Here is a 26,864-nt window from a genome sequence, read left to right as displayed (position 1 = left end):
TTACCCAATCGGTTTAGTCCCTGAAGACGGATATGAAGGCTGGCTGAGTGTAACCGCTTTCAAACATTAAGACTCTACCATTGTTTTTAGTTTTTTTTCCAAAAAAAAAAAAAAGGCCAACCACAAAATGTCGACAGTTAAAACCTACAGTTGGACTCTTATCACTGCGTGGGTACCATGTTTAACGCTGAGTTGGTGGAAATGGGCGTCTCTGCTTGTGCAGCATTATTGTTAATAAAAATAATCTTTCATACAGGCTCAAAACGTGTTTTAACCTGAAAAAACAAACTTTATATTTGTAAGTATCGACCTCCGCCTTTGTCTCCCGTTTTCTCGCCCGTCTTCCCGCGGAGTTCCTCCCCCTGCGGCGCTGGGCGGAGTTTCATACCGAACCAGACGCTCCTTTTGTCGGATTCGTTTCGACTTGACTCCCCGGGGCTTACGGCTAAAAGAAACGACACTAAAATACGTTAAATACACTTAATACGAACACCATACTGATCGCGAAGGAGATCTGTGACGAACTGTTGAAAAAAGGTGAGTCGTTTGTTGGTTTTTGAGGTCGTTTTCCACGATTTTCACCTCGCTCGTCCCCGAGTCTTTGTAACATTCATGGCGGCTCTGCAGTGAAGGCTTCGGGGCGAAGAAAGGCACAGGCGCCCGCTCGACCCTCAGTTTAGCAAATATGCTCTCACAAACTACGATTTATTGAAACTGGGGTGAATTATTCACCCCGAAAACAGTACTGAGGCACACTAATTCCAAATTTGAACCAAGTGTTAACGGTAAACGTGTTTTTTTTTTTCACATTTTCAAAATGTCATTTTCCCGAAATAATGCGTTTGTCGCTGCTGTGGACATGGTTTAGGATGGTTATGGATATCCACAAACGGTAGTCAAACGATTATTTTCACTGGTTTAAGAAATATTCTTCGTACTTTGGCCAAGCTTGCTCGCTACCTGAGGCGTTCGTGCCAGCGGAAGCTGCGTGCTGACTCCTGCCGGAATAAGGACGCCATTACTGGGATCGAAGGCAGACAATGGTTCGGTACAGAGACAGTACAAAACTATCCTATAATACTCAAATCAAACGTGTGAGTGAGTGAGCGAGCCAGGCAACGCTTGCAGGTGTAATGAAGATTACTACGAATTTGACGAAACTCACGCCTGTTTTATTACTAAAACGACTTCACTTTTAAACATTTTAACGTTACTTTCTGTGACTTCAACAAGTATAAAGCGGCCTAACGTCAGACGACGAGGAGGACCGCACAACATAAATGCGAATGGTTTAAAACTAATAATAAGCTTGCATGTTAAATAGAGCGAATTATAAGCCCAGTTTTTTTTGGCTGGGTTGACCTTGCGCGGGCGGGGACGCCACCGTAACCGGGAGAGCGGCGCCACCGCTCGGGGAGGGCGGACTGACGCTGGCGCCAAGTGTGCTAGCGTTAACAAGAAGCTCTTCGAAGCGAACGTAGAGAAACTGAAATATTCCCGACTTAACACGACGGCTCGGCACGGAGAATTTAATCTACATTGACGGTAGTGGGGAAAAACAGTTCGACCAGCTGCCAAATAATTAGCACGTCAGGTTTGTTTGTAACCCTGTATGCTAACATCGGCTACGCTAACCCCGCTAGCCATGTTCCCGTTAGCCAGGTGTTGTGGCTGCCGTAGCGGCTCGGTCATCCTTTCACTGCTCAAAATCAGACCCATACTTACTCAAATAGGCCGTACATGGTTATTTTAAAAACAACGGCGTATGGTGATGTTCTCAGACTCGCGTGTTTAATTATTTTTTTCGTGAAAGCTTTATACACTTGTTATCATACTGCTGGGGTTGAAAACGGTCTCCCGGCTCGTCCACAGCTGTATCCGGACTCCGTCCGTAGCTCGACACGGATTCCTGCTGCAGCGCGTAGCGTTACCGCAGCCCGAACTCCAGCACAACTAAGTAAGTTCACCTAAAGACAGATGCGGCGAAAGCATGCGTTTATAAGCCGTCCAGATGTCGATGCCGCTGGGGCAGAGAGGCAGATTCAGCTCAGGCTCCGAGCATTCAGTCAGCTTTCTGAAGCTGGAGGTTCGCTTTCGTACATGAAACCACATCCTGAAAAGGATCCGTGTCGCTCTCCCAGGCAGCGGCTTCTCGCTCCGCCTCTGTGCATCTCGTCGCTCCGCGTTGGGTGTCTGGCCCCGGGTGTCGCCCTGCGCGCTGCCGCTGTTTGGTATGGCTCTGGACGGTGTGACAGGATTTTGTGGACACATCCTGCCTTCAGAAAAAAAAAACAGCGAGAGGCGGAGCTTTAGGCTCGCTTTTATTTCTGGGTGGCAGGGACACGTACAAGATCTTACTGAGACTAAGTGATTGTTTCCCCCTTTAACTTCGAGCGCGAAACCGCCAGCAGTGCAAACACACTGTAGTCTCCTTTATGCTTAAAGGAACAGCCTTCCCCGCTGACAGAGCAGCAGCCCGCGCTGAGAGTGCGGAGTGCAGTGTTATAAGGGATGGTTCTTCAGATTGTTGGAGAATGTGTTGTACACGGTTCTGTGTCGAACCAAAAGGGTTCTGTTATTGTTACGATGGTCAAGCTTGTAACAATCACGGAACCCCTTTTGGTGTTATATGGAGCCATACACAACACAACACATTCTCCATCAGTCTGAAGAATCGTTTCACCACGCAAAGCACCATTCAAGCTTGAAATGTATATATATTTAACTTACGGTCCCCGTCCTTTTGCTAAAGAACCCTTGAAGAACCATCTTTTTAAAAGAGTATAGACCAAAACTGCACTTGAGTAAGAGTGCGGTTTCATTACTACAGTAATGACTTATGTAAAAGTTGCTAAAAAAACAGACTAAAGAAAGTATCAAAGCAGTTCAGAAGCGGAAACAACAGAAGAAAAGCACATGAATAAAGAATCACTTGTTAGGACTGAAATGGAACTAAGTAAATTGTAATTCAGCCATTTCTTCAGGAATATACTTGAAATATAGTATATTATATATTCAGAAATACCTGAATATAGTATAATCTCATTTAAATAGTCGTTACTGAGTAAATGTGACTGCTAGGGTGTAACGATTTCAGTACTTATCGAAAAAATAAAATTTGATACTGTATCTAAAGTTAAAACGGTCACTTATATCCCCCTCGGTCAGTTCCCGGGGGTCTCTCCTTTATCTTTTATGGAAACGATCAAAACTAGGCGTCTGTGTGCAGCCTATCAGGGTAAAGTGGGCGGGGAGTGGGAGGGGCTTATGTGATCCATGCACGCGTTCTGAAATGACTGGGTCTGTTTGTAAATCAGTTATAAACTGTAGGTTTATTGGAGGGATTATTTTGATACAAGGCAGTGCAGCATACACTGAAAGTTCTGTTTGAGAAGTTTTATTTATCTGAGCCACAGGTTTGAAAATCACACCAAATCTGAAAACGTGCCTCGTTACACCTCTAGTGCGCATGTATGTAAGTTCTATGCATGTAACCTATAAACATCTTGCTACAAGGCAAATTCAGGCTAATTAATTTTCTCAGTATTGAAAAATATATCACAACATCAGTGTATCGAACTGAATTTTGTGCATCATTACACTCCTAGTCAATACCTGTGTTTTGTTAGGCAAAACTGATTTAGCTGATCTGCCATCAACCATGAACGTTGAAGAAGAAGAAGAAGAAGGAACAGTGCAGCTGCACCAGAGCCAGTTTAAGGGGAGCCTGGCCACTTCCTGGTCAAACAAAGCTGTTCACACGCATTGACGTCTTAAGGCCCTGTCACTATCCACTCAATAGCGCTACAAAATGTGAGAGCAATGGTGAAATATGTTCTGCTGTTCTATGTGGAGAAAATGTGTGCATTTTTTTTGGTAGAAAAATATTAGACATTTACAAACTGCAATTTTGCACATAGAAATTCTCTGAAGCCCAGCAACCGTTCACATTGGAGTTATAAGGAGTGTTTCATCCTGGATTGCTTTTTTATTAGCTGCCAATTTACATATATCAGTCTTATAGGCTGTTAATAATGTACATGCAGAAATGTAGGATGTGGCCCTGTAAACAAGCTATAATTGTGGAGTGGTTTGCTAAGATTGCCATTTCTAGGGATAATGTGTCATGTTACTGTTTTGTACTTTGAACAATAAGAATTATCATGAGTCAGATATACAGCATGTGTGGGTACGTGTTGTACTGAGTAATAGCTGTTTTTATCTCAACATGAACCCAGGCTTCAGGCTCTGTGTAGACGTATACTAGCGTGTGGGGTTGAAGCCACCTCAACTCTGTCAGCATGAATGGCAGCAGCAGCGTGGCTGGCACCCAGGCTGGTCGGATAAAAATCGACCCAGGTAATCAATGCTTGCTGTGCAGGCTTTGCTGTTCTCCAGATGCACTGCACATATTATGTGATCATTATGCATTTGTATTTATTGCTATCATCATTACATTTTGTCAGAGAAATAATGCATATTGTATGTTTGTATTTCTGTTAGATGATGATACATGGAGTAAGGAGGATTGCCTAATGCTGCTGGAGAGGATCAGGAGCCTATTGCCTGATGGTGACACTGTGAAATATAAGACCACAGAGACTCATTTTGACTGGGATAAAGTAGGCTTTGGAAACTACACAGGGGACATGTGTAAGCAGAAATGGCAGAAGGTTTCCACAGAGGTGAGACAACTAAACACAAAGTGAAAGGGGCAGATTACAAGGAGCAAAATAATTTTGTGCAGATTTTTAATGATTCTACTTTCTTAGGTGGTAAAAAAAACCTTTATAATTTGTGTTATGTTTCTATTGCGCGGCACAAATAACATATGAACAAACTTTTTTTTGCTTTGTTTACTCATTGGTTTAACCTACTGATGCAAATCTAGTAACACTGACCATTTCTTGTATCTTTAGTGACTGAGTTAAATCTATAAATCTAATTAAAACCAAACAATTGGGTTCTTTTACCCAACATTTTTCCCATCAATCTTAGCAGTTTTGTTGGTTTCTATTAATTCATTCTTTTTTTGTCTCATTAGTTCTCTGCATAAAGCTGTTTTGGTATCAGAGCATAGTCTCATGCCAAAACATTAAGTTTGGATTCAGACATTTCTTAATTACTGTATGAAACAATCCAGTTAAAATACTGGATTTGCTTGCATTGCCCACATGTAAATATTTGCAGCAAAACACAGGAAATTATGTAGTTTATCCATTTTGAGTAAACATTACATGACATATGTATTACTGTAATTGCTGTTCATAACTACACTGTAGTGTTGACCCAGAAGAAGCTTGACCAGTAATAATGATAGAACCACAAACACATACTATTAAAGCTCTCTCACACTTGGAAAGGTGGTGCAGGGGAGACAGAAATACACAGACATGGATAAGGGCACATCCAACGTGCAAATTAATTGGCAGCATTAGCCAATGGTAAACCCTGAGTGCCACAGTATAAAAGAAAGAAACCAGTTAGCAGACAACAGTGTCTGCAAGTTATGCACACTGTATATATCTCACATACAGTCAGTAGTACCAACTCCTTTGTGATTGTAGCCTGGTGATATGTTCTGTCAAGCGTTCTCCTGTTCTCCGATCAGCTATGAAGTTTGAGAGTTAAGGAAGGCAGCTATTGAAGTAAATAAAAAGAGACAATTTTTCCCCACAGAACCAAAAGTAAATGCTTGTCCATATAAGGATAAGACACTTGTTCATGACATCCTTTATGGCCAGTTTATTTAGGGTGGTCAGAAAAATTGTGGCATTAATCATTTATTAGATTAACATGTTATTAGTACACTGCTCAAAAACTCTAACACTTAAACAACACAATATAACTCCAAGTAAATCAAACTTCTGTGAAATCAAACTGTCCACTTAGGAAGCAACACTGATTGACAATCGATTTCACAGCTGTTGTGCAAATGGAATAGACAACAGGTGGAAATTATTGGCAATTAGCAAGACACACTCAATAAAGGAGTGGTTCTGCAGGTGGGGACCACAGACCACTTCTCAGTACCTTTCTGCTTTCTGGCTGATGTTTTGGTCACTTTTGAATGTTGGTGGTGCTTTCACACTCATGGTAGCATGAGACGGACTCTACAACCCACACAAGTGGCTCAGGTAGTGCAGCTCATCCAGGATGGCACATCAATGTGAGCTGTGGCAAGAAGGTTTGCTGTGTCTGACAGAATAGTGTCCAGAGGCTGGAGGCGCTACCAGGAGACAGGCCAGTACACCAGGAGACGGGGAGGAGGCCGTAGGAGGGCAACAACCCAGCAGCAGGACCGCTACCTCCGCCTTTGTGCAAGGAGGAACAGGAGGAGCACTGCAAAATGACTTCCAGCAGGCCACAAATGTGCATGTGTCTGCACAAACGGTTAGAAACCGACTCCATGAGGATGGTATGAGGGCCCAACGTCCACAGATGGAGGTTCGGCTCACAGCCCAACACCGTGCAGGACGCTTGGCATTTGCCAGAGAACACCAGGTGAAAGGCAAATTCGCCAATGGTGCCCTGTGCTCTTCACAGATGAAATCAGTTTCACACTGAGCACGTGTGACAGACGTGACAGAGTCTGGAGACGCCGTGGAGAGCGATCTGCTACCTGCAACATCCTTCAGCATGACCGGTTTGGCAGTGGGTCAGTAATGGTGTGGGGTGGCATTTCTTTGGAGGGCCACACAGCCCTCCATGTGCTCGCCAGAGGTAGCCTGACTGCCATTAGGTACCGAGATGAGATCCTCAGACCCCTTGTGAGACCATATGCTGGTGCGGTTGGCCCTGGGTTCCTCCTAATGCAGGACAGTGCTAGACCTCATGTGGCTGGAGTGTGTCAGCAGTTCCTGCAAGATGAAGGCATTGAAGCTATGGACTGGCCCACCCGTTCCCCAGACCTGAATCCGATTGAGCACATCTGAGACATCATGTCTCGCTTCATCCACCAACGCCACGTTGCACCACAGACTGTCCAGGAGTTGGCGGATGCTTTATTCCAGGTCTGGGAGGAGATCCCTCGGGAGACCATCCGCCACCTCATCAGGAGCATGCCCAGGCATTGTAGGGAGGTCATACAGGCATGTGGAGGCCACACACAATACTGAGCCTCATTTGACTTGTTTTAAGGACATTACATCAAAGTTGGATCAGCCTGTAGTGTGTTTTTCCACTTTAATTTTGTGTGTGACTCCAAATCCAGGCCTCCATTGGTTAATAAATTTGATTTCCATTGATGATTTTTGTGTGATTTTGTTGTCAGCACATTCAACTTTGTACAGAACAAAGTATTCAATGAGAATATTTCATTCATTCAGATCTAGGATGTATTATTTGAGTGTTCCCTTTATTTTTTTGAGCAGTGTATATTAGGCATTTGTTGTTAACATAATATCATGTTACTAACATGTTGTTAACGTTTACACCACTATTAGTATGTAAACATTTTTACACTGCCCCCTAGTATTCACTAGTGTGTATGTGGTGTTTCACTTCACGGATGGGTTAAATGCGGAGGTGGAATTTCCCTGTTTGTGGGATTAAAAAAAGTATCACTTAACTTAAACTTTTAAAAAGTCCCATTCACTCCCAATACATAAAGTCCATGTATGAAACTAAGCTGCAAAGACATCACATTTTGAGTGCATAATTTTTGTGATGTCACCAAAACTGACACATTTACATATATTTACCTATTAAGCATACAGCAGTTTAGCCTCACTTCTTACACTGAAATTGTAGGGAATGTTTCAAGTCAGGCTGCTTTTAAAACTATGCACAATACAGGGCAGCCAATCAGAACACAGATAGCAGTTATGTAGCAGTTTGGGTGAAGTGCCCTGCTCAAGAGCACAACCAGAAATACCCAGTCAGTCCTGCGAGTTAACCCCACAACGTTCCATAATAAAAATAGACATGCACAAACATTCTTAATATAATGAAGAAACAAAAATACAAGCAAAACATAGGATATGGGCCCTTTAATGACTAGCTTTGTGGTTCTAGTGGTACCGGAAAAACCTTTTTCCATGCAAAAACTTCAACACAGACTTGTGATAAAACTTACAATGCCTTTTCTCATAGGTGCGGAAATACAGGACAATGACAGAGCTCATTATTGATGCTATAGATTGTGTGAAGAACCCCTACAAAGGAAAGAAACTGAAGGTAGTATTTCTTTTTTTCTTCAATACCCTCATTCAAAACAGAATACTGAAGTTTCAACATAACTTGCTGAATTAAACTTACAATACATTAAACCCAGAGAAATATTTTTCTTTTTATCCTGTTTGTTTTTTCTTATTTTCAGACACATCCAGATTTTCCAAAGAAGCCCCTCACACCCTACTTCCGTTTTTTCATGGAGAAGAGAGCCAAGTATGCAAAGATCCACCCAGAGATGAGCAACCTAGATCTCACGAAGATCCTGTCCAAAAAATACAAGGAGCTCACAGAAAAGAAAAAGGTAGTGATGTCATGGGATATTTGACTTCTTTTTGGAAAGCAGTTGCTGTTGTGATATCATTTCTGGGCTTTGTTTTACTGAATTGAGTAATAAAGATCCTCTGGTGTTTTCTTATTCAGCTCAAATATGTTCAGGAATTCCAGAAGGAGAAGGAATTATTTGAGAAAAACATGGCACGGTTCAAGTAAGCAGCCACATTCTTTGACTTCTAAATTCACAAAAGAGTTGAAGAAACAGTTTTCAAATGGAAGCTTCACTCTGTTCCCTGTAGAGAGGAGCATCCTGATTTGATAGAAGAGCGAAAGAAGTCAGACCTCCCAGAGAAGCCCAAAACCCCTCAGCAGCTGTGGTACAACCATGAGAAAAAGACCTTCATGAAGCTTCACCCAGATGTAAGGGATTTTAATTATAATTTTTAGTGCTTAACAAACAAACAGGTACATATACAGTATATAACACAACCAAACAAAAAGGTGAAATAATCACACACACAAAACTGTCAGCAGACAAATCTGGGAAAATAGGTATGAAATGGTAATGGCTGTTTGAACAGTGGACTTTTGCCTTGTGTATTTTTGTGGTGCAATCCTCTAGACAGAACAAAATTATCCAGAACTGTTTTAAATTTGTGTCTGTACTCAAGCCATGGCTTTAAGCTTTTCACTGTGGCTCTAAAGCCTACTTGTAACCTTTTATGAACTAATGAGAACCGGTAGGATGGCCCATATGTAAGTAGGTTTGGTAGAACAAAAGTATTCTTGTATTTATTTTTTTGTCCCCCGAGGACCACTGTGGTTTTATCTACCATCAACAGTTGTAATTCATTTCTACATGACCATCTCTCTTTATCCCTTCTAATTAAACAGGCTGTTTTTATTGCAGTGCCTTTAAGACTCACTAGGCTACTCATTCAAAAAGTAGTTTAGGCTGAAATGCTCCTTGTAACTTCAGTGCGAGTGGTCACATCTAAACTACTGTAGGGTGAATATATGTCAGCATATTGGTTTTTGGGACACCACAAAAATAAGCTGATTAAATACAAGCCAGTTTTGGAGTCTAGCTTCCGAATATGGACTGTATGTAAGTGAGTGAAACATTTTTAAACCTTTAACAGGGTTTACATTTACATCAAACTCTTATTTTAAAAAAAGTGAAGTTTACCATAATATTGACCTAATTTATAAATGTAAGTTATATTTTATCTAGGTAAGTCAAAAGGAACTGAAAGAAGCTTTACGCAGACAGTGGTCTCAGCTCTCAGACAAGAAGAGGCTGAAATGGATCAGCAAAGCCCTGGAGCTGCAGAAGGACTATGAGGTATTTCCTGTACAGTAAATGTCTTAACACACTAAGGCCCAATCCCATTTCACCCCTCGTGCCCTACCACTCAGCCCTTAGCAATCTGTTGTGCTTGTTCATGCCTAGGGGTAGGGTGTCCTGATTTTTGTTGAGATAGAGGGTTAGGGCAAGTGTTAGGGCTGCATTGCCCTCCAAGTGGAGCTTTTTCAGAGGCACACTCCAAATAGAGTGCTATGAAAAAAAAAGAAAATCGCCAAGATGGCAAGCGAACAATTTTCTCAGTTAAAAAATAAAACTGTAACCATTGTATTATCTTAGTTTAATGTCATTTCAGTGTATTATGTTCCTTCTAAAAGGTTAAAAATTTGCTAATAGTATGCTCGGTAGCTTGCTAAAATCCCCTCTTCCACCTTAAATAGTCCAGCAGTACTGACGCCTGAAGCTTCAGAAAGTCACTACTGCTTCATTTAAGATGGAATGGGAAAAATTGAGCAAGAATCTGGCGATTAGCTGACTACTTAGTGGTGGGCGATTAATAAATAATTATTGCATTCCCCCTCTTTGAAAGCACATGATGCCCTAAAGTTAACTAAAGACTAGCAGTGTGGTTGCTGAACTTTACCCTCCTCTACTATCGCTGCAGACTGGCAGGGTTTCCTACAGAGCACCGCTTCTGGGCTCTTAATGAAGTAATGTCCTTTTTTATGTGAGGGTCCGTCCCATTTCGTAGGTAAAGATTTCAGAAGATTTATGTCCTTGTAACTCAGTTCCAGGGGGTAAGATGACGCTCAAAAACAAGGGATAGGGGTAAAAATTGGAAAGGTTTTATCCCAATTACTAAGGAAGAGGCTCTTCAAATTCTTTGAATGTGTCTTTCAGGACTGCATGAGGGCCTACCTTGAAGCGCACCCAGAAGCAAACTCTGAGGAACATGTGAAGTCTGTCTTGACAAAGGCTGAACGGCAGCTCAAGGACAAGTTTGATGGCCGGCCCACCAAGCCACCACCGTAGGTCTCCAGGTGTTCTCTTGAAACTTGAGAAAGCTTCCAGAACTTTAATGCGTCAAGGCTATCATAAACGGCCTTTGCTATCTGGAGATGCTTAGTTCCTGAATATGTTGTTTTTCTGTTATTCTTAAACATTTCTCATCTTTTGATTTGAACATATTTAGAGAGGGTCCTGCTCTTATTTGTAGCAAACTCAGTTTCTGAGCCTGATGTTGTTGGGTGTTCTCTGCAGCATCTGGAAGGCCTCTTTTTTGTTTTGTAGGAATGGGTATTCTCTATACTGTGCTGAGCTGATGGTGAACATGAAGGATGTGCCAAGCACAGAGAGGATGGTGCTGTGCAGCAAGCAGTGGAAGATGATGACCCAGAAGGAGAAGGACATGTTCCAGAAGCGATGCGAACAGGTCTGTCAGTGTCTCTGTAAACTGCAGTGGTTGATGATTGGGTTTCGGGCGGTGAAGTGAATCCATTGTTTAATTAGTTGATTGAGCTTGTGAGTCATAAATGAACTTTAAAGCTTATATTGGGGGAAGAAAGTATGCTGTATTTATTATTTGTTTTAACCACAACACAATGCATTCTCAAACATTTTTCTTACCAGAAAAAGAAGCAATATGAGATTGATCTCCAGAGATTTATTGAGGTAAGCATCGATGACGGTGTTATTTCACAAATGACACATGGTTCTAAGAGGAATTTAAGTTTTTTATTATTTATTATATTTAATTGATTTGTAATGTAATTTAATTTAAAAATAGTAAAGAAATGGTTCTATATAGAACCGTGAAGACTCAAAGAACACTTTGCATAATTAAAGTGTTCCGTATATTAATGCAAAATGTGCTGGAGATGGTTCTATATAGAACATTTTGAAGTTTCCATATCAAACCAAAAAGGGTTTGGCTACTGCTATGATGCCTAGCTTGAAACAATAGAAGAGGCCTTTTTGGTGCTGTATAGAACCCTTTTCAAAAATGTTTTGTATAGCCATCTACAGCAAATTCTCCATCAATCTGAAGTACTCCTTCATGATGCAGAGAACCTTTGACGCTGAGGGTTTGACTGTTCATCATTCTATAAAGAACCATTTTCTTTACTAAAGAACCCTTGAAGAACCATATTTTTAAAAAAAATATGGTCATTGCCAAATGCTGCATTTTGAGTTTCCTGTTTGTAGAGTCTGCCAGAGGAGGAGAGAGAGCGAGTTCTGACAGAGGAGAAGCTGGGTGGCACTAAGCTGAGCATGGCGGGAGCAGGCAGCCCTGCTGGTTCTAAATCCCCTTCAAGCAAGGTGGGCCACTGACTTACTAAAGGCTTCAGTGTCTGTGAAGATGCATATAGTTATTTAAGGTCTTGCTACAGGCCCCATGATATGGTATTATTATATGGTATTTTGAGTGTCTATACAATTATGCTGTGATATTCAAAGTTGGCTTGAACAGAGTGACGATGTGTTGTGTCCGTTAAGTCGAACAAAATCATGCCTTCCTTGGCTTTAAGATGCACAAAAATAATTTTCTTTTAATGTTTACTGCAAGTTCATGTCCTGAATCAGCCCTGATATGTTGTCAGGCTTTAGAATATTCTGAGGCAGATCCATTTTCTCTTATCTGTGGTCATGCTTGTTAAATAAGTAAAGCCATGCACCAGCCTTCCATGCAGGATTCCCTCACAAAACATGAACTGGAGCTAAACGGATTTTTGTTGTAATGACATCAGACCAGTGGCATGTGGTTAACCACATCCCATTGTTAAGTTTAGCTGTTGTGTTAAATTAAAAAGAAGCAATTTATAGTAAACATTCAAAATCTATAATACTGTACTATATACAGTGGTGTGAAGTACCCATGAAAAGTTTTTTTCAACATATATGGAGATACACATATCAAATCTTCATTTAAACAGTGTTGATAGATAAAGGGGATACATTTTAACTAATGACACATTTTTTTGTCGTCTTTTCTTTCATTGAAATAAACAGTAATGCAATTTTCAAATGCAGAAAAAAGTATGAACACTGTACATAAATCACTACTTCAAACATGTCAAGTCAGGTGCACCTGATCAGATGGTAATGATGAGAACACTGTTAGAGAATATCTTGGAGGAACTTAAGTTACTTAAACCTCAGATATCTGGTCTGGTTTGCTCTTTGTTATTTGAGTGCATGGTATTATCATGCCTAGATCAAAAGAGCTCTTTAAGGCCTTCAGAAAGGAAGTTTTAAATGCATCTGAGTCTGGGAAGGGGTTTAAGAAGATTTCCAACGTATTGGTAATCAATCATTCAGCTGTCCGAAGGATCATCTACAAATGGAGAAGATTTAAAACCACTTCCAACTTGTCCCGGCCATGTTGCGTCATCAAATTTAAACCAAGAGCAGACTGTAGGACCACAGAATGGACTATGAAATCTCTATCGTACCAGAGAGTGCTTGAGACCATCTGTGAAAAAGAAGTGGACCTTCCAACAGGATAATGGTCCCAAACATACAAGTAAATCTTCCAAGGAATGGTAGGGGGATTTGAAACGGGCTGTACATGCAAGAAGCTTCTCTAAGAATGCACAGTTGAAAGAATTTCTCCCAGTAAAAGTGAGAGGCTGGTAGAACATTAATGGAAATGTCTGTATAAAGCTGTTTTTGCCACAGGGGGCAACACCAATTACTGAAGCTAGAAGGTGCACTTTCAACAGACAGAAATGACAGATAAATTATTGCAAAGTCAGATTTCCATTATTTTTAGTTATATGACATAACGTTTATCTATGCATACTGTTGAACCTCTTACATGGCCAGGGCCCACCAGCAGGCCTAAAGTTTTATTACAGACTTTTTTTAACCTCAGAATAGCTCAACCAGTTGGCATTGAAGTCCCTGTAGTTACTGAATAATAAGCCTTGGTATGTAATAAACCTGGGATTTTAAGGGGTTAACTGAAGATCAAGTGCTGATATGTCCACGCATGTCCAAAAAAAATAAACATTTCATTATTTCTTCACATGACTATAAATACAAAAAATGCACGTATTTTATTAGACCTACAGAAAAAAAACTACAAAACTACTTCCATAACAAAGTTTATGACCAGAGAATGTTTATTTACTTATGTCTGTCAACATAATGAGCAACCTGCAGTCTGTATTTATGGCTGCTTTTTTCAGTGCGCACTGAAAAAGTGCTCAGGTAGTTTGCTGGTGGTCAAGGAAATTATTATTGTAATATTTATTTTGAAAGTGACCTACCCTGTGACTTTTATTGTTTTTTTATGTGAGTGTCTTATTCACAATCTGTTATTGACCTGTTCCTAACAGTAACGTCACTTCACAAGTATTAAACAAATAAATACCTTATATAAGATATATGTATACTACAACTCCAATTCCAATGAAGTTGGAACGTTGTGTAAAACATAAAAACACAATACGATGATTTGCAAATCCTTTTCAATCTATATTCAGTTGAATGCACTACAAAGACAAGATTTTTTCAAATGGATAAACTTTGTTTTTTTGCAAATATTCACTCATTTTGAATTTGAGAAAGTTGGGACAGGGGCATATACACTGTGTTACATCACCTTTCCTTTTAAAAACACTCAATAAGCGTTTGGGAACTGAGGACACTAATTGTTGAAGCTTTGTAGGTGGAATTCATTCCCATTCTTGCTTGATGTACAACTTCAGTTGCTCAACAGTCCAGAGTCTCCATTGTCTTATTTTGCACTTCATAATGCGCCACACATTTTCAATGGGAGACAGGTCTGGACTGCAGGCAGGCCAGTCTAGTACCCGCACTCTTTTACTATGAAGCCACGCTGTTGTAACATGTGTAGAATGTGGCTTGGCATTGTCTTGCTGAAATAAGCAGGATGTCCCTGAAAAAGACGTTGCTTCGTTGGCAGCATATGTTGCTCCAAAACCTGCTGTATGTACCTTTCAGCGTTAATGGTGGCTTCACAGATATGCAAGTTACCCATGCCATAGGCACTAACACACCCCCATATCATCAGAGATGCTGGCTTTTGAACTTTGCACTGGTAACAATCCAGACAGTCCTTTTCATCTTGGGCATGACGTCCATGATTTCCAAAAACAATTTGAAATGTGGACTTGTCAGACCACAAGACACTTTTCCACTTTGCGTCAGTCCATCTCAGATGACTGGCCCAGAGAAGCCGGCGGCGTTTCTGGGTGTTGTTGATATGTGGCTTTCGCTTTGCATGGCAGAGTTTTAACTTGCACTTGTAGATGGAGCGACGAACTGTGTTCACTGACAGTGGTTTTCTGAAGTGTTCCTGAGCCCATGTGGTAATATCTGTTACAGAATGATGTCGGTTTTTAATGCAGTGCTGAGGGATCGAAGGTCACAGGCATTCAATGTTGGTTTTCTGCCTTGCTGCTTACTTGCAGAGATTTCTCCTGATTCTCTGAATCTTTTGATGATATTATGGACTGTAGATGATGAAATCCCTAAATTCCTTGCAATTGCACGTTGAGAAACGTTGTTCTTAAACTGTTGTACTATTTGCTCACGCAGTTGTTCACAACGTGGTGAACCTCGCCCCATCCTTGCTTGTGAATGACTGAGCTTTTCAGGGACGCTCCCTTTATACCCAGTCATGACATTCACCTGTTTCCAATTAACCTGTTCACCTGTGGAATGTTCCAAACAGGTGTTTTTTGAGCATTCCTCAACTTTCCCAGTCTTTTGTTGCCCCTGTCCCAACTTTTTTGGAACATGTTGCAGGCATCAAATTCAAAATGAGTGAATATTTGCTATAAGTTTATATTGCTAATAAGTTTATCCGTTTGAACATTAAATATCTTGTCTTTGTAGTGTATTTAATTGAATATAGGTTGAAAAAGATTTGCTAGTCATCGTATTCTGTTTTTATTTGTTTTACACAACATCCATCCATCCATCCATTTTCTAAGCCGCTTCTCCGTCAGGGTCGCGGGGGGGAGCTGGAGCCTATCCCAGCAGTCTTCGGGCGGAAGGCAGGATACACCCTGGACAGGTCGCCAGTCCATCGCAGGGCAGACACACAGACACAGACAGTCACTCACACACTCACACCTAGGGACAATTTAGCACACCCAATTGGCCTGACTGCATGTCTTTGGACTGTGGGAGGAAACCGGAGAACCCGGAGGAAACCCACGCAGACATGGGGAGAACATGCAAACTCCACACAGAGAGGACCCCGGTCACCCGGCCGGGGAATCGAACCCAGGCCCTCCTTGCTGTGAGGCGACAGCGCTACCCACCACGCCACCGTGCCGCCCGTTTTACACACAACATCCCAAATTTATTGGAAGTGGGGTTGTATTTTTAAATACAAAATATTGCAATATTATACTGTAATTATTTTTTTGTGATTAAATAGAGGTGTAGAGAAGGTGTTGAGTAATTGCGTAATTGTGGTTTGCAAAGAAACCAACGTACAGACCTCCAAATTTTCTAAACACTACACGGCATGTGATACTGTCAGAGGTGGACGAAGTACACAAATCATGTACTTGAGTTAAAGTAGAGATACCCAAGATAAAATATTACTCCAGGAAAAGTAGAAGTCCTTAGACTAGACCTCAACTTGAGTAAAATTACAAAAGTATTTACCTTCAAATGTACTTAAGTATCAAAAGTAAAAGTACTAAAAGATTAATTATGGCTCTGATGTCCTGTTATCATTTTTATAACACGACTCGCTTCATGAACTCATTTTAGTTGAAAATGCTCCAGCGTCTCTCTTGGTAAATCAGTCTTTTAATAGAATGTCATTAATTAGTGACGCTGGCGTCTATTAAGATCATCATAAGCACAAAACATAGAACACTTGCTTTAAACTCAGGTTCACAAATAAGTTTTCCTTTACTGATCTGTAGGTCTCTCTTCATAAACATAAGCTAACCGAAACTAATTTACTACAAAATGAAAGTGTTTGTATAAATTCAGAAAAAGACGCATCAGTCACGGCTGCATATGTGTACATATTTCTATATTGTGGTCTATTTACACAAAGTTAGGTTAGTTCCATCATTTAGATAGACGTATGTGCTCCCAAAATTTTACGCTGCTGCACTGACGTTGAACCGTGTGCTCCACTGGGTTGGTATGACCAACAGGTCAAAACAAGCTCAGAACAAAGTGACCACTGTGCCCTGATTGGAGTTTTTGCTTTGCACTTCTTATGTTTTGATATGTTATGTTTTTATACACACAAAAACCAAAAGGAACGACAGATTTCACAAAATGTAGTGGAGTAAAAAGTAACATATTTGACTTTGAAATGTAGTGGAGTGAAAGTAAAAAGTCACCCAAAATGGAAATGCTTAAGTAAAGTACAGATAAACCCAAAACAATTTTAAATCAAATACAGTGCAAAAAACAAAGCAGTTAAGTCTTACTGGCAAAGTGGTTCTTTGTTCTAAACATTTATAGATCTCATCAGAAATATTATAAAGCCATGGTTTCCTTTCCGTTCTCTGTTCAGCAAAAATAGAATAGTTTCTTGTAAAATGTCTCACAACGTTCAACTGTTTTGCGAGGCTGTAGTCAGCTTCTCATTCACCAGCTTCTTGTTCGAACTTTCTCGCTCCACTTTAAATGGTGCCTGAGGTGCCAGAATGTAACTGCTGCACCATTTAAGGTGTAATGAGACCATTCGAATGAGAAGTGACTTCAACTTCACAACTTTTTAGTGTTTGACAGTTTGTCATTGCAGATTAAACGTATCAGGAAACCGTCTAGAGTGATTTTAAATGCAAAGTCCATTCATCTCCAAATGATTCAGATTCCTCTATTGATCCTAGGGGGAAATTGCAGTTGTTACAGTTGCGGCCACTTATGTAAAAATAAACACTTTACTAATAATTTAAGACAATATAGAGAGATTTACAGTATGTACACAAGATTTAAGTACTTATGAGTATAGTAAGGTGGCAGTGATTGTGATGGTAATATGAAACATCAGGTATAAAGCAGTTACAATTATTTAAATTAAGTTAGTGTCCCTCTGAGTTATTGCACACACAATTGTTATTATTGCACATATGAACAGTTTCGTATTGAGTTTTGTGAATCACACACTGAGGGAGGAGTTATAGAGTTTGATGGCCACAGGTAAGAATGACTTCCTGTGACACTCTGTGGTGCATTTTGGTAGAGTGAGTCTTGAGGTGAATGAGCTCTTGTGTCTCATCACTGTGTCGTAGAGTGGGTGGGAGCCATTGTTCATAATGGCCTTCAGCTTAGACAGCGTCCTCCTCTCCGACACGGCCGTCAGCGAGTCCAGCTCCACACCCACAAAATCACCGGCCTTGCGGTTCAGTTTGCTGTGTCTGTTGGCCTCTGCCACCCTCAGCCTGCATCCCCAGCATGCAACAGCATAGAGGATAGCACTCACCACCACAGACTCATAGAAGATCCTGAGCATAGTCCGGCAGATGTTGAAGGACATCAGGCGCCTCAGAAAATAGAGACGACTTTGGCCCTTCCTGTAGAGGGCGTCAGTGTTCTTAGTCCAGTCCAGTTTATTGTCAATATACACATCATCCACTGTGTCCACACTGACCCCACTGATGGACACAGGGGTCACCGATGCCTTCTCCCTCCTCAGGTCCACCACCAGTTCCTTTGTCTTTGTCACATTGAGCTGCAGGTGGTTCCGCTCGCACCATGCGACAAAGTCCTTCACCGTCGCCCTGTACTCATCCTCAACTCCCTTGCTGATACATCCAACTATTGCAGAGTCATCAGAAAACTTCTGAAGGTGGCAAGTCTCTGTGCAGTAGCTGAAGTCTGTGGTGTAGAGGGTGAAGAGGAAGGGAGAGAGGACAGTTCCTTGTGGAACTCCAGTGTTGCTGACCAATCTGTCCGACACACAGTGCTGCAGGCGTACATACTGTGGTCTGCCAGTCAAGTAGTCAACAATCCAGGACACAAGGGTGGAATCTACCTGCATCACTGTGAGCTTATCACCCAGAAGAGCGGGCCAGGTGGTGTTAAATGTGCTGGAGAAGTCAAAAAACATGACCCTCACGGAGCTGGCTGGCTTATCCAGGTGAGCGTAAACTCGGTTGATCAGGTAGATGATGGTGTCTTCAACTCCCAGGTGGGGCTGATAGGCAAACTGGAGGGGATCTAGAAAAGGCTGGACTATGGGTCGGAGCTGATCCAAGACAAGCCTCTCCATGGTCTTCATGACATGAGACGTCAGTGCCACTGGCCTGTAGTCCTTGGCGTCACTGGGTCGTGGCGTCTTTGGAACAGGAACAATGCAGGATGTCTTCCACATCATGGGGACCCTCTGGAGACTCGGGCTCAAGTTGAAGACATGTTGAAGTACTCCACAAAGTTGGGCGGCACAGGCTTTAAGCACCCTAGGTGGAACCCCATCAGGGCCTGCAGCCTTGTTTGCGTGGAGTCTCTTCAGCTGTCTTCTCACCTAGTCAGCAGTGAGACGCACTGTAAAGGTGGTGGGTGGGGGAAGGATGGAGGTGTGAGATGGGCTGTCGCAGGAGGGGAGCAGGCTATCAGGAGGGGGAGGGGAGATGAGTGGGATGGTCTGCTGAGGACTGCCAGGCTGGGGGGGACAGAGCCTGCAGTGTCAAATCTGTTAAAGAACAGATTTAGCTTGTTGGCCCCGTCCACACTGACCTCTGCTCCTCCGTTGTTGCTGGACCTGAAGCTGGTGATGGTCCTCATTCCATTCCAGACCTCCCTCATGTTTTTCTGCTGGAGTTTCCACTCCAGCTTCCTCCTATATTTGTCCTTCGCCTCCTTGATAGCTGTCCTCAGTTCCCTCTGGATTGTTCTCACCTCCACCCTGTCTCCAGCTCTGAAGGCCCTCTTCTTCTTGTTGAGGAGAGCCTTAATGTCCTTTGTTACCCACGGCTTGTTGTTTGGGTAACATTTAACAGTTCTGGTTGGGACAGTGTAGACCACACAGAAGATAATGTAGTCCGTGATGCACTCTGTGAGCCTGTCGATGTCCTCTCTATGTGGCTCACAGAGTGCAGACCAATCAGTAGCATCAAAGCAATCCTGCAGTGCCTTGTTCGTCTCCCCAGACCAGCTCCTCACTATCCGATTGGTCACAGGCTGACTCTTCACTTGTACCAAGTTGTGGTCTGACCTACCCAGAGGAGGGAGGGGGGAGCAGCTGTATGCGTCCTTAACATTAGCATACAGCAGGTCCAGTGTTCTTTCCTCTCTGGTGGGACAGTTCACATACTGAGTGAAGTGTGGTAGGGTCTTGGCCATAGCGACATGGTTAAAGTCACCTGATATGGCGATAAAGGCACTCTGGCATTCTGCTGAGGAGCCGTAGCAGGGCAGTTAAAAGAGCTGCATGCCCAGAGGCGCATGTTGCTGACCCCCCTGGCCTATGTGATCAACAGCATTGTCTTAACAAGTTTCTATTTCACCTAATAACTGAGAGCTTGTGAACCACCCTGTATTAAGCTAGACCAGTCAGAACCAAACACACATACTGTGTACATGACAACACAGCAACAACTAACTGGCACACTGTGTTCAGCTTTCAAGCCTCAAGCTAGAAAAAGTAGATATGCTGGTCTTTTTGGCCTATAAAAGAAATTGCAGCATTGGATATTTTTCCACCAGATCGTTCAGCCTGGTTTGGTAAATGTGACTGTGCCCCTTAGTGCACACATTAATGTTAATGTGACTATACACAATTATTCCTGTACACAATGCCTGTTTATGTTTGCAGATTTTCAGGCTCAGCAATATAATTCGGTCTGCTAGTTCTTTTCCTCATGCAGATAGCAATAGTTTCATCAGCTTCTTCAAGACATTAAAAAGCAACCTGTTGTTGAAACTGGCTGACTCCAGTGTCGTTCTTGTTTGGTAGGATCGGGTTCGTGACCCTGAATTAGACCAGTTGGTACAGGGGCTACCAAAAGAAAAGCGGGATTCAAGGAAGAAGACGCGACTCCCAGAAACTCCCAAGACTGCGGAGGAGATGTGGCAGCAGAGTGTAATAGGAGACTACCTGGCCAAATATAGGGTGAGGCAGACTAATTGCTTTATTCCTAATATAGCAGAAGAAGATTTTAACCTGCATGGCACCTGAACAAGCACAGGGTTAAAAGAAATCTTAACTCTGATGCCAAGCTGTGGCACACTGATCCAGCTTTCCCCAGCAAAAAACAACACTCTAATGTAGGTAACTGGATTTATACTGTTCCAGAATAAAAACACACAGTGGATGAGGGAGAACATTATAGAATTGTTTGAATTAGGGGCTGGACATAGAACAATGTGACTGGCAGGACGACCTTCTGGAATAGTCTAAATGTGGAGGACATTCTAGAACAGGAGAACATTGTACAGGCACGTACACATCTCTGTGCAATAGTGTCTTAAAAGTAAATGGTAGCATTCAGTGATGCTGTTGCATAAACGAAGAGTCTGTTTTTTACAGAGCGATCGGAAGAAAGCGCAGACCGCCATGGAGGCTGCTTGGAAAGCTATGGAGAAGAAAGAGAAGATCCCCTGGATCAAGAAGGCGGCTGAGGACCAGAAGCGATACGAGGTTCAGTACCGGACCGTGGTCAGTGACCAGACGTTTTGACCACTGTCTTCTCATCCATGTTGAAGAAATGTCAAAATGTTGGTCGCCTATAACCTTTCTCTTCCCCAGAGTAAAGCAGGGGTGGAGGTGCCTGAAGTTGATGATGCTATCCTGACTTTACATGTATTGTCTGTTTATTCTCATGTGGTGTTTGCAGCATAATTTTCAGTCACTGAAGTGGTGGTGTTGGAGTTATGGAATTTGCAGTCATTGCATGTATTAAAGTCTCATTCCCTTAGAGTTTTATCAGTGATCTACTTGCAGATTTTCATGAGCCTGACATTGTATTTACTTTATTTTTATGTATTCCTAGTCACTACACCACACAATAGACGCAATTTTGTGTCCTCTACCTGTTTGTTAATGTGTTTGAAGAAGCTAAAAGGCTGTTGATGTCTTTGTTTGCATCTGTCCTACAGAGAGAGCTGCTTGAGATGAGGACGGTGCCATCAGGACAGGGCCAAAGGAAACCCAAGTTTGACGGAGAGCCCAAAAAACCACCTGTGTGAGTGGCGAATCTACTCACTCCCTCTGAGATTGCTCACTGTAGTATAACACTGTTCTAGGACTTCAACTAATGATTATTTCAATAACATATTAATAAACCAACTATTATTACAGTAATCTATTAGAGTGCTCGAAACTAATCTTATCTAATGCCCTCTTTGACAATCCACCCCCTCTTTGCCAGTAGTATTAGTGAAAGTATTTCTCTGTGCAGTAATCCATTTCAACAGAAGCTTTATCATTCTTTCTTTCTCTCTCTCTCTCGTTGTGTGGGACTGTAGGAGTGGTTATCAGATGTTTTCTCAGGAACTCCTGACAAATGGTGAGCTGAATCACTTCAGTCTAAAGGAGCGCATGGTTGAGATTGGCAAGCGCTGGCACAAGCTCACCCAAAGCCAGAAGGACAAGTACAAGAAGCAGGTAGAGGAGCAGCAGCTCGAGTACAAAGCAGAGCTGGAAGCTTGGGTGAAGGTAGGTGCTGGATTCTGCTGCCATACTGCTTTCATTATATTGGAGTTTATTTTTCATGCAAGTTTAGGGTTACAAATAATCAACTATTATTCAGTCAATGGACTAATCCTACCCTTATGCCTTCATCAGTTGCTCTTTTTCCCCACTGCCATCATTCAGTGTTCAAATCATCTGTAAATTTTTATTTCTTTTTTTTTTTTTTTACAGTTCAACAAATTAATAGAACTATATTGCTTCTAAAGCTTTGTGTAATGTATTCAATCAGAATCAGAAAAAAATCCACTTTGTCGACTAAATTTTCAGTTGCACAAAAGTGCTTTTCAGTCTATTTTAATTAGTTGTAGGTTGGTGTTTTGTAAATGACTTTTTTTCTCTCACTTTCTTTCTCAGTCTCTTTCTCCCCAGGAGCGGGCAGTTTATAAAGAGTTTTCTTCTACGGTGAGTGTCTAGATGTGTTGCATAATTTCATTATTGCTTATATCTCTTGCTCATCCACATTCTCCATATAATGTAAATCATCTTGTGTAACAGCTATTCAAGTGTTTATACCTGTGCATGTATTCTAATACACTCTTTGCACCACTGTGCTCCATTGCATGGCAAGTTTTCTTGCTACCATCAGTTAAGCTGAATAAGACTAAAGATAAAGGCAAATCAGTCCCTTCCCCATAATTTGTCTTTAAAATCATCACTTAAATAAAAATCATGTTCACGTCTTAGATCTAAAACTAACCTGATTTTAGACAGCAGTGTTCTGTGGGCTGCTCTGTGGGGCTACTAATAGTTGCTTTGAGCTTGAACTTTTGTTTTCTTGTGTTTTGTTTTTGTTTTCTTTTTTTTTGTCTCTCTCTCTCTCTCTCTCTCTCTCTCTCTCTCTCTCTCTCTCTCTCTCTCTCTCTCTCTCTCTCTCTCTCTCTCTCTCCCTTCTCCACTCTCTACCTCCCCTGCCCCTGTCTGTGTCTGCACAGAAACGGCGGGGCACGACAAAGCCACAAGGTCCAGGGGCCAAAGTCCGTGTCACCAAGGGGAAGGCGGTAGGTGCCAGAGCCACCACGCTGGGGGCCGGGGGGGGGAAACGTTCCATGGCGTACCGGGCCAAGGTAACGCCCGCTCTCTCTGGGCCACTTGCCCAATACAGTCACAAAACAGGGCTGTTCAAAGACATAGTGTTGAGAAAATTTGTTTATTAGTTTGTTGAGCAGTCTGCGAGGGCTGCATTGCAATATAGTGAGGTTGATGTCAGAATTGTGGAAAACAATGTGTTTAAACTTTTCAGAATTGTCTTTTTTTTTTTTTTTTTTAATTTAAATTTGTGGATTTGATGCATTGTGTGAGCGACAAACCAGATGATAACTGCCCGTTAGAGAGAGGTTTGACTCTGTGGTCTCCAGCAGGACACATCAGACTCAGATGAAGAGGACGATAAGACAGACTCATCAGACTCTGAGGATGAAGACGAAGAGTCCTCCGCTAGCACAGATAGTGATGAGGAGGATGATGACGACGATGACGAGGTACATTTATAATACTTTTTAGACAAAATTTTAATAACGCATATTGAAGGGTTGTAAACTTGTGAATTCCTGGGTTTCCCACAACCTACTCTCAAACAGCTGATGAAGGTGTAAATCGGGGGGTAAAATCATAGTGTTAAAGTTTCATATTACTCTAATTTACAAGAACATAAAATGTTAATTTTATGTCGAACTTAGTAAATATACATTACTTGTACAACCCCAATTTCAATGAAGTTGGGATGTTGTATAAAACATAAATAAAAATAGAATACGATGATTTGCAAATCCTTTTCAATCTATATTCAATTGAATATACTACAAAGACAAGATACTTAATGTTCAAATGGATAAACTTTATTGTTTTTTGCAAATATTCACTCATTTTGAATTTGATGCCTGCAACATGTTCCAAAGAAGTTGGGACAGGGGCAACAAAAGACAGGGAAGGTTGAGGAATGCTCAAAAAACACCTGTTTGGAACATTCCACAGGTGAACAGGTTAATTGGAAACAGATGTGTCATGATTGGGTATAAAGGCAGCATCCCTGAAAGGCGTTCACAAGCAAGGATGGGGCGAGGTTCACCACGTTGTGAACAACTGCGTGAGCAAATAGTCCAACAGTTTAAGAACAACGTTTCTCAATGTGCAATTGCAAGGAATTTAGGGATTTCATCATCTACAGTCCATAATATCATCAAAAGATTCAGAGAATCTGGAGAAATCTCTGCAAGTAAGCGGCAAGGCAGAAAACCAACATTGAATGCCCGTGACCTTCGATCCCTCAGGCAGCACTGCATTAAAAACCGACATCATTCTGTAACAGATATTACCACATGGGCTCAGGAACACTTCAGCAAACCACTGTCAGTGAACACAGTGAACGCAGTTTGTCGCTCCATCTACAAGTGCAAGTTAAAACTCTGCCATGTAATGTGAAAGCCATATATCAACAACACCCAGAAACGCCGCCGGCTTGAAGTTGTACATCAAGCAAGAATGGAAAAGAATTCCACCTACAAAGCTTCAATTAGTGTCCTCAGTTCCCAAACGCTTATTGAGTGTTTTTAAAAGGAAAGGTGATGTAACACAGTGGTAAACATGCCCCTGTCCTAACTTCTTTGGAATGTGTCGCAGGCATCAAATTCAAAATGAGTGAATATTTGCAAAAAACAATAAAGTTTATCCGTTTGAACATTAAATATCTTGTCTTTGTAGTGTATGCAATTGAATATAGGTTGAAAAGGATTTGCAATTCATTGTATTTTGTATTTATTTAGATTTTACACAACATCCCAACTTCATTGGTATTGGAGTTGTATATTAAAATCTGTAGACGTGTGTTCTGTGGAGAGACAGATAATCACTAAAATATGAAGCTTGACTAGGGGCGCCCAAACTTTTGCATATGACTGTAGTTTGGCTAATCATGGCTTCATTAGATTAAATCAGGGGTGCAATAGCTGGGGACATTGAGAAGCATTTAAAACGGACTCAAATCCAATCACTCAAAACACTTCAGAGGGTGATCTGAGACGCATTTGAGCCACGTTATAGCAGCATAAACACATCCATCTCTCCAAGATGCATTCGACAAACAAAATCCTCCCAGTACAACAGAAACTCCTCCCCTTGTATCACTGGGTTTGTGATCCATGTCTACGAGGAAGATGATCATGGAAGGCTCACATGGTTTGGTGCAGGACTAAACAAAATGGTTTATAGCAATATGGACAGACAGTATTTGCAAAACAAACTACAGATGACATAATAAACAGTTATTAACTGGGTGCTGCTTCATAAACAGACTTGCATATTCTGTCCAACACAGATGCATTTGACTCCCAAGTGTGAATGCAAGTGGCTAAAATCTTATCTGGATATAATGCAGTTACTAGTCACATGCAGCAACCAGGTGTTAATGGGGTCAAATTGAGTAAATTGGTGAGAAAATTGGAAAAAGATTCTCTTACGTCTTTGAAAACAAGGCAGTTTTGGTAGTTTTAACTTCATTATATATTTTTAAAAATTGCTCTAATGTTACATAGTGTTTTAAAACAGTAATACACTTACTTATTTACCAGATAAACGGTTTTGAAAAAAATACTTAGACTTCTGCATGGTACTGTACCTATCGCTTATGTAATAAATTCTACAGTCACCCCTTGTAGTTACAACTGGATGAGACGATAATTATATCTAAACCAAATAAGGATGAAATCTAGAACATTAACATTACAATATCATGAGAGGTGCTCGGGGAAATCAGTCAATATATATGCATTCATGAACCATGTCCTACGTGTTTTGCAGAACGAAGATGATGATGACGACGAAGATGATGACGACCAGTCAGATGGTTCAAGCAGTTCAACAGAAGATAGCAGTGACTCAGACTCCGACTAATCAATTTTGCCCCCTCAAAGGGGGGGGCTGTGCGGGACACGCCCCCTAACATGATCCCTCCCTGTATACAGGAGGGTCCGGTAGCTGTGAGCACACAGCGTGGGGTAAATCGCCTCTCTCTCGCTCTCGCTCTCTCTCTGTCCTCACAGAGAGAGAGGCAGGACTTGGATGAGTTGTGGCTTGTTTTCCCTCAATATGTCCACCTCACAGACTTAAAGTCATCAGGACAACTTCCTCTTATTAAAGAGCTGTGTTACTTGTGTGTTTATTGAAGCATTTTTTTATTGCCTTTATATAGGTGTGTTATTAAAATCTACGTTGCCTGTTCCTTTTTTTATTTTAAAGAAGCATTTGATAAAGCAATTTAAGGTTTTTTGATGTGTCAGCGTTGGTCAGAGGTGGGCAGTGGGAGGAGAGGGCTTTTAAAATGGAGGAAGTAGGGGAGAGTGACCTAACTGCTTGTATTTGTATCCTTCAGCAAGTACGTTGAGGCCCATAGGGCTGTGTTTATGGGCTGTTCCGGTTTTGTTCGGTCATTCTTTGGACAGATCCTCTGCAATAAATGCACTTTTTCTCTTTTAA

At 41.6% G+C, this 26,864-nt stretch overlaps 1 protein-coding gene across 6 annotated transcripts; it reads left to right on the top strand.

The window, feature by feature from the left end:
* Nucleotides 1-364: 364 nt before the first annotated feature.
* ubtfl (upstream binding transcription factor, like) lies at nucleotides 365-26,864 on the top strand. Of its 6 annotated transcripts, XM_037531322.1 has the most exons (21): nucleotides 366-537; nucleotides 3,630-3,813; nucleotides 4,239-4,359; nucleotides 4,504-4,685; nucleotides 8,095-8,178; nucleotides 8,321-8,476; nucleotides 8,596-8,660; nucleotides 8,748-8,868; nucleotides 9,683-9,793; nucleotides 10,655-10,782; nucleotides 11,045-11,186; nucleotides 11,384-11,425; nucleotides 11,960-12,073; nucleotides 20,661-20,816; nucleotides 21,234-21,362; nucleotides 21,803-21,888; nucleotides 22,172-22,361; nucleotides 22,752-22,799; nucleotides 23,330-23,461; nucleotides 23,753-23,875; nucleotides 26,190-26,864. In XM_037531322.1, exons 3-21 carry the CDS (start codon nucleotides 4,302-4,304, stop codon nucleotides 26,280-26,282), a joined length of 2,160 nt encoding a protein of 719 aa, XP_037387219.1. In that variant the 5' UTR covers nucleotides 366-537; nucleotides 3,630-3,813; nucleotides 4,239-4,301; the 3' UTR covers nucleotides 26,283-26,864. The 6 variants fall into 6 exon arrangements, with proteins under 6 accessions (XP_037387225.1, XP_037387222.1, XP_037387219.1 ...); XM_037531328.1 differs by lacking the exon at nucleotides 3,630-3,813 and having other exon boundaries at nucleotides 365-537; nucleotides 21,234-21,344; XM_037531325.1 differs by lacking the exon at nucleotides 3,630-3,813 and having other exon boundaries at nucleotides 365-537; nucleotides 23,756-23,875.

This window comes from Pygocentrus nattereri, chromosome 2 (genome assembly GCF_015220715.1).
Source record: "Pygocentrus nattereri isolate fPygNat1 chromosome 2, fPygNat1.pri, whole genome shotgun sequence".
Taxonomy (NCBI): Eukaryota; Metazoa; Chordata; class Actinopteri; order Characiformes; family Serrasalmidae; genus Pygocentrus; species Pygocentrus nattereri.
The sequence above is the reverse complement of the archived record's forward strand: the minus strand, read 5'-3'. Positions and strand labels throughout refer to the sequence as shown.

What these genes read in the sequence shown, in the direction of transcription:
- ubtfl (XM_037531320.1), top strand. Translation starts at nt 4,302, where the DNA reads ATGAATGGCAGCAGCAGCGTGGCTGGCACCCAGGCTGGTCGGATAAAA. An exon ending in ACAAAGGAAAGAAACTGAAG is followed by an intron (nt 8,179 to 8,320) that starts GTAGTATTTCTT and finishes TCTTATTTTCAG; the next exon opens with ACACATCCAGATTTTCCAAA. An exon ending in AGGTTCAGTACCGGACCGTG is followed by an intron (nt 21,363 to 21,802) that starts GTCAGTGACCAG and finishes TCTGTCCTACAG; the next exon opens with AGAGAGCTGCTTGAGATGAG.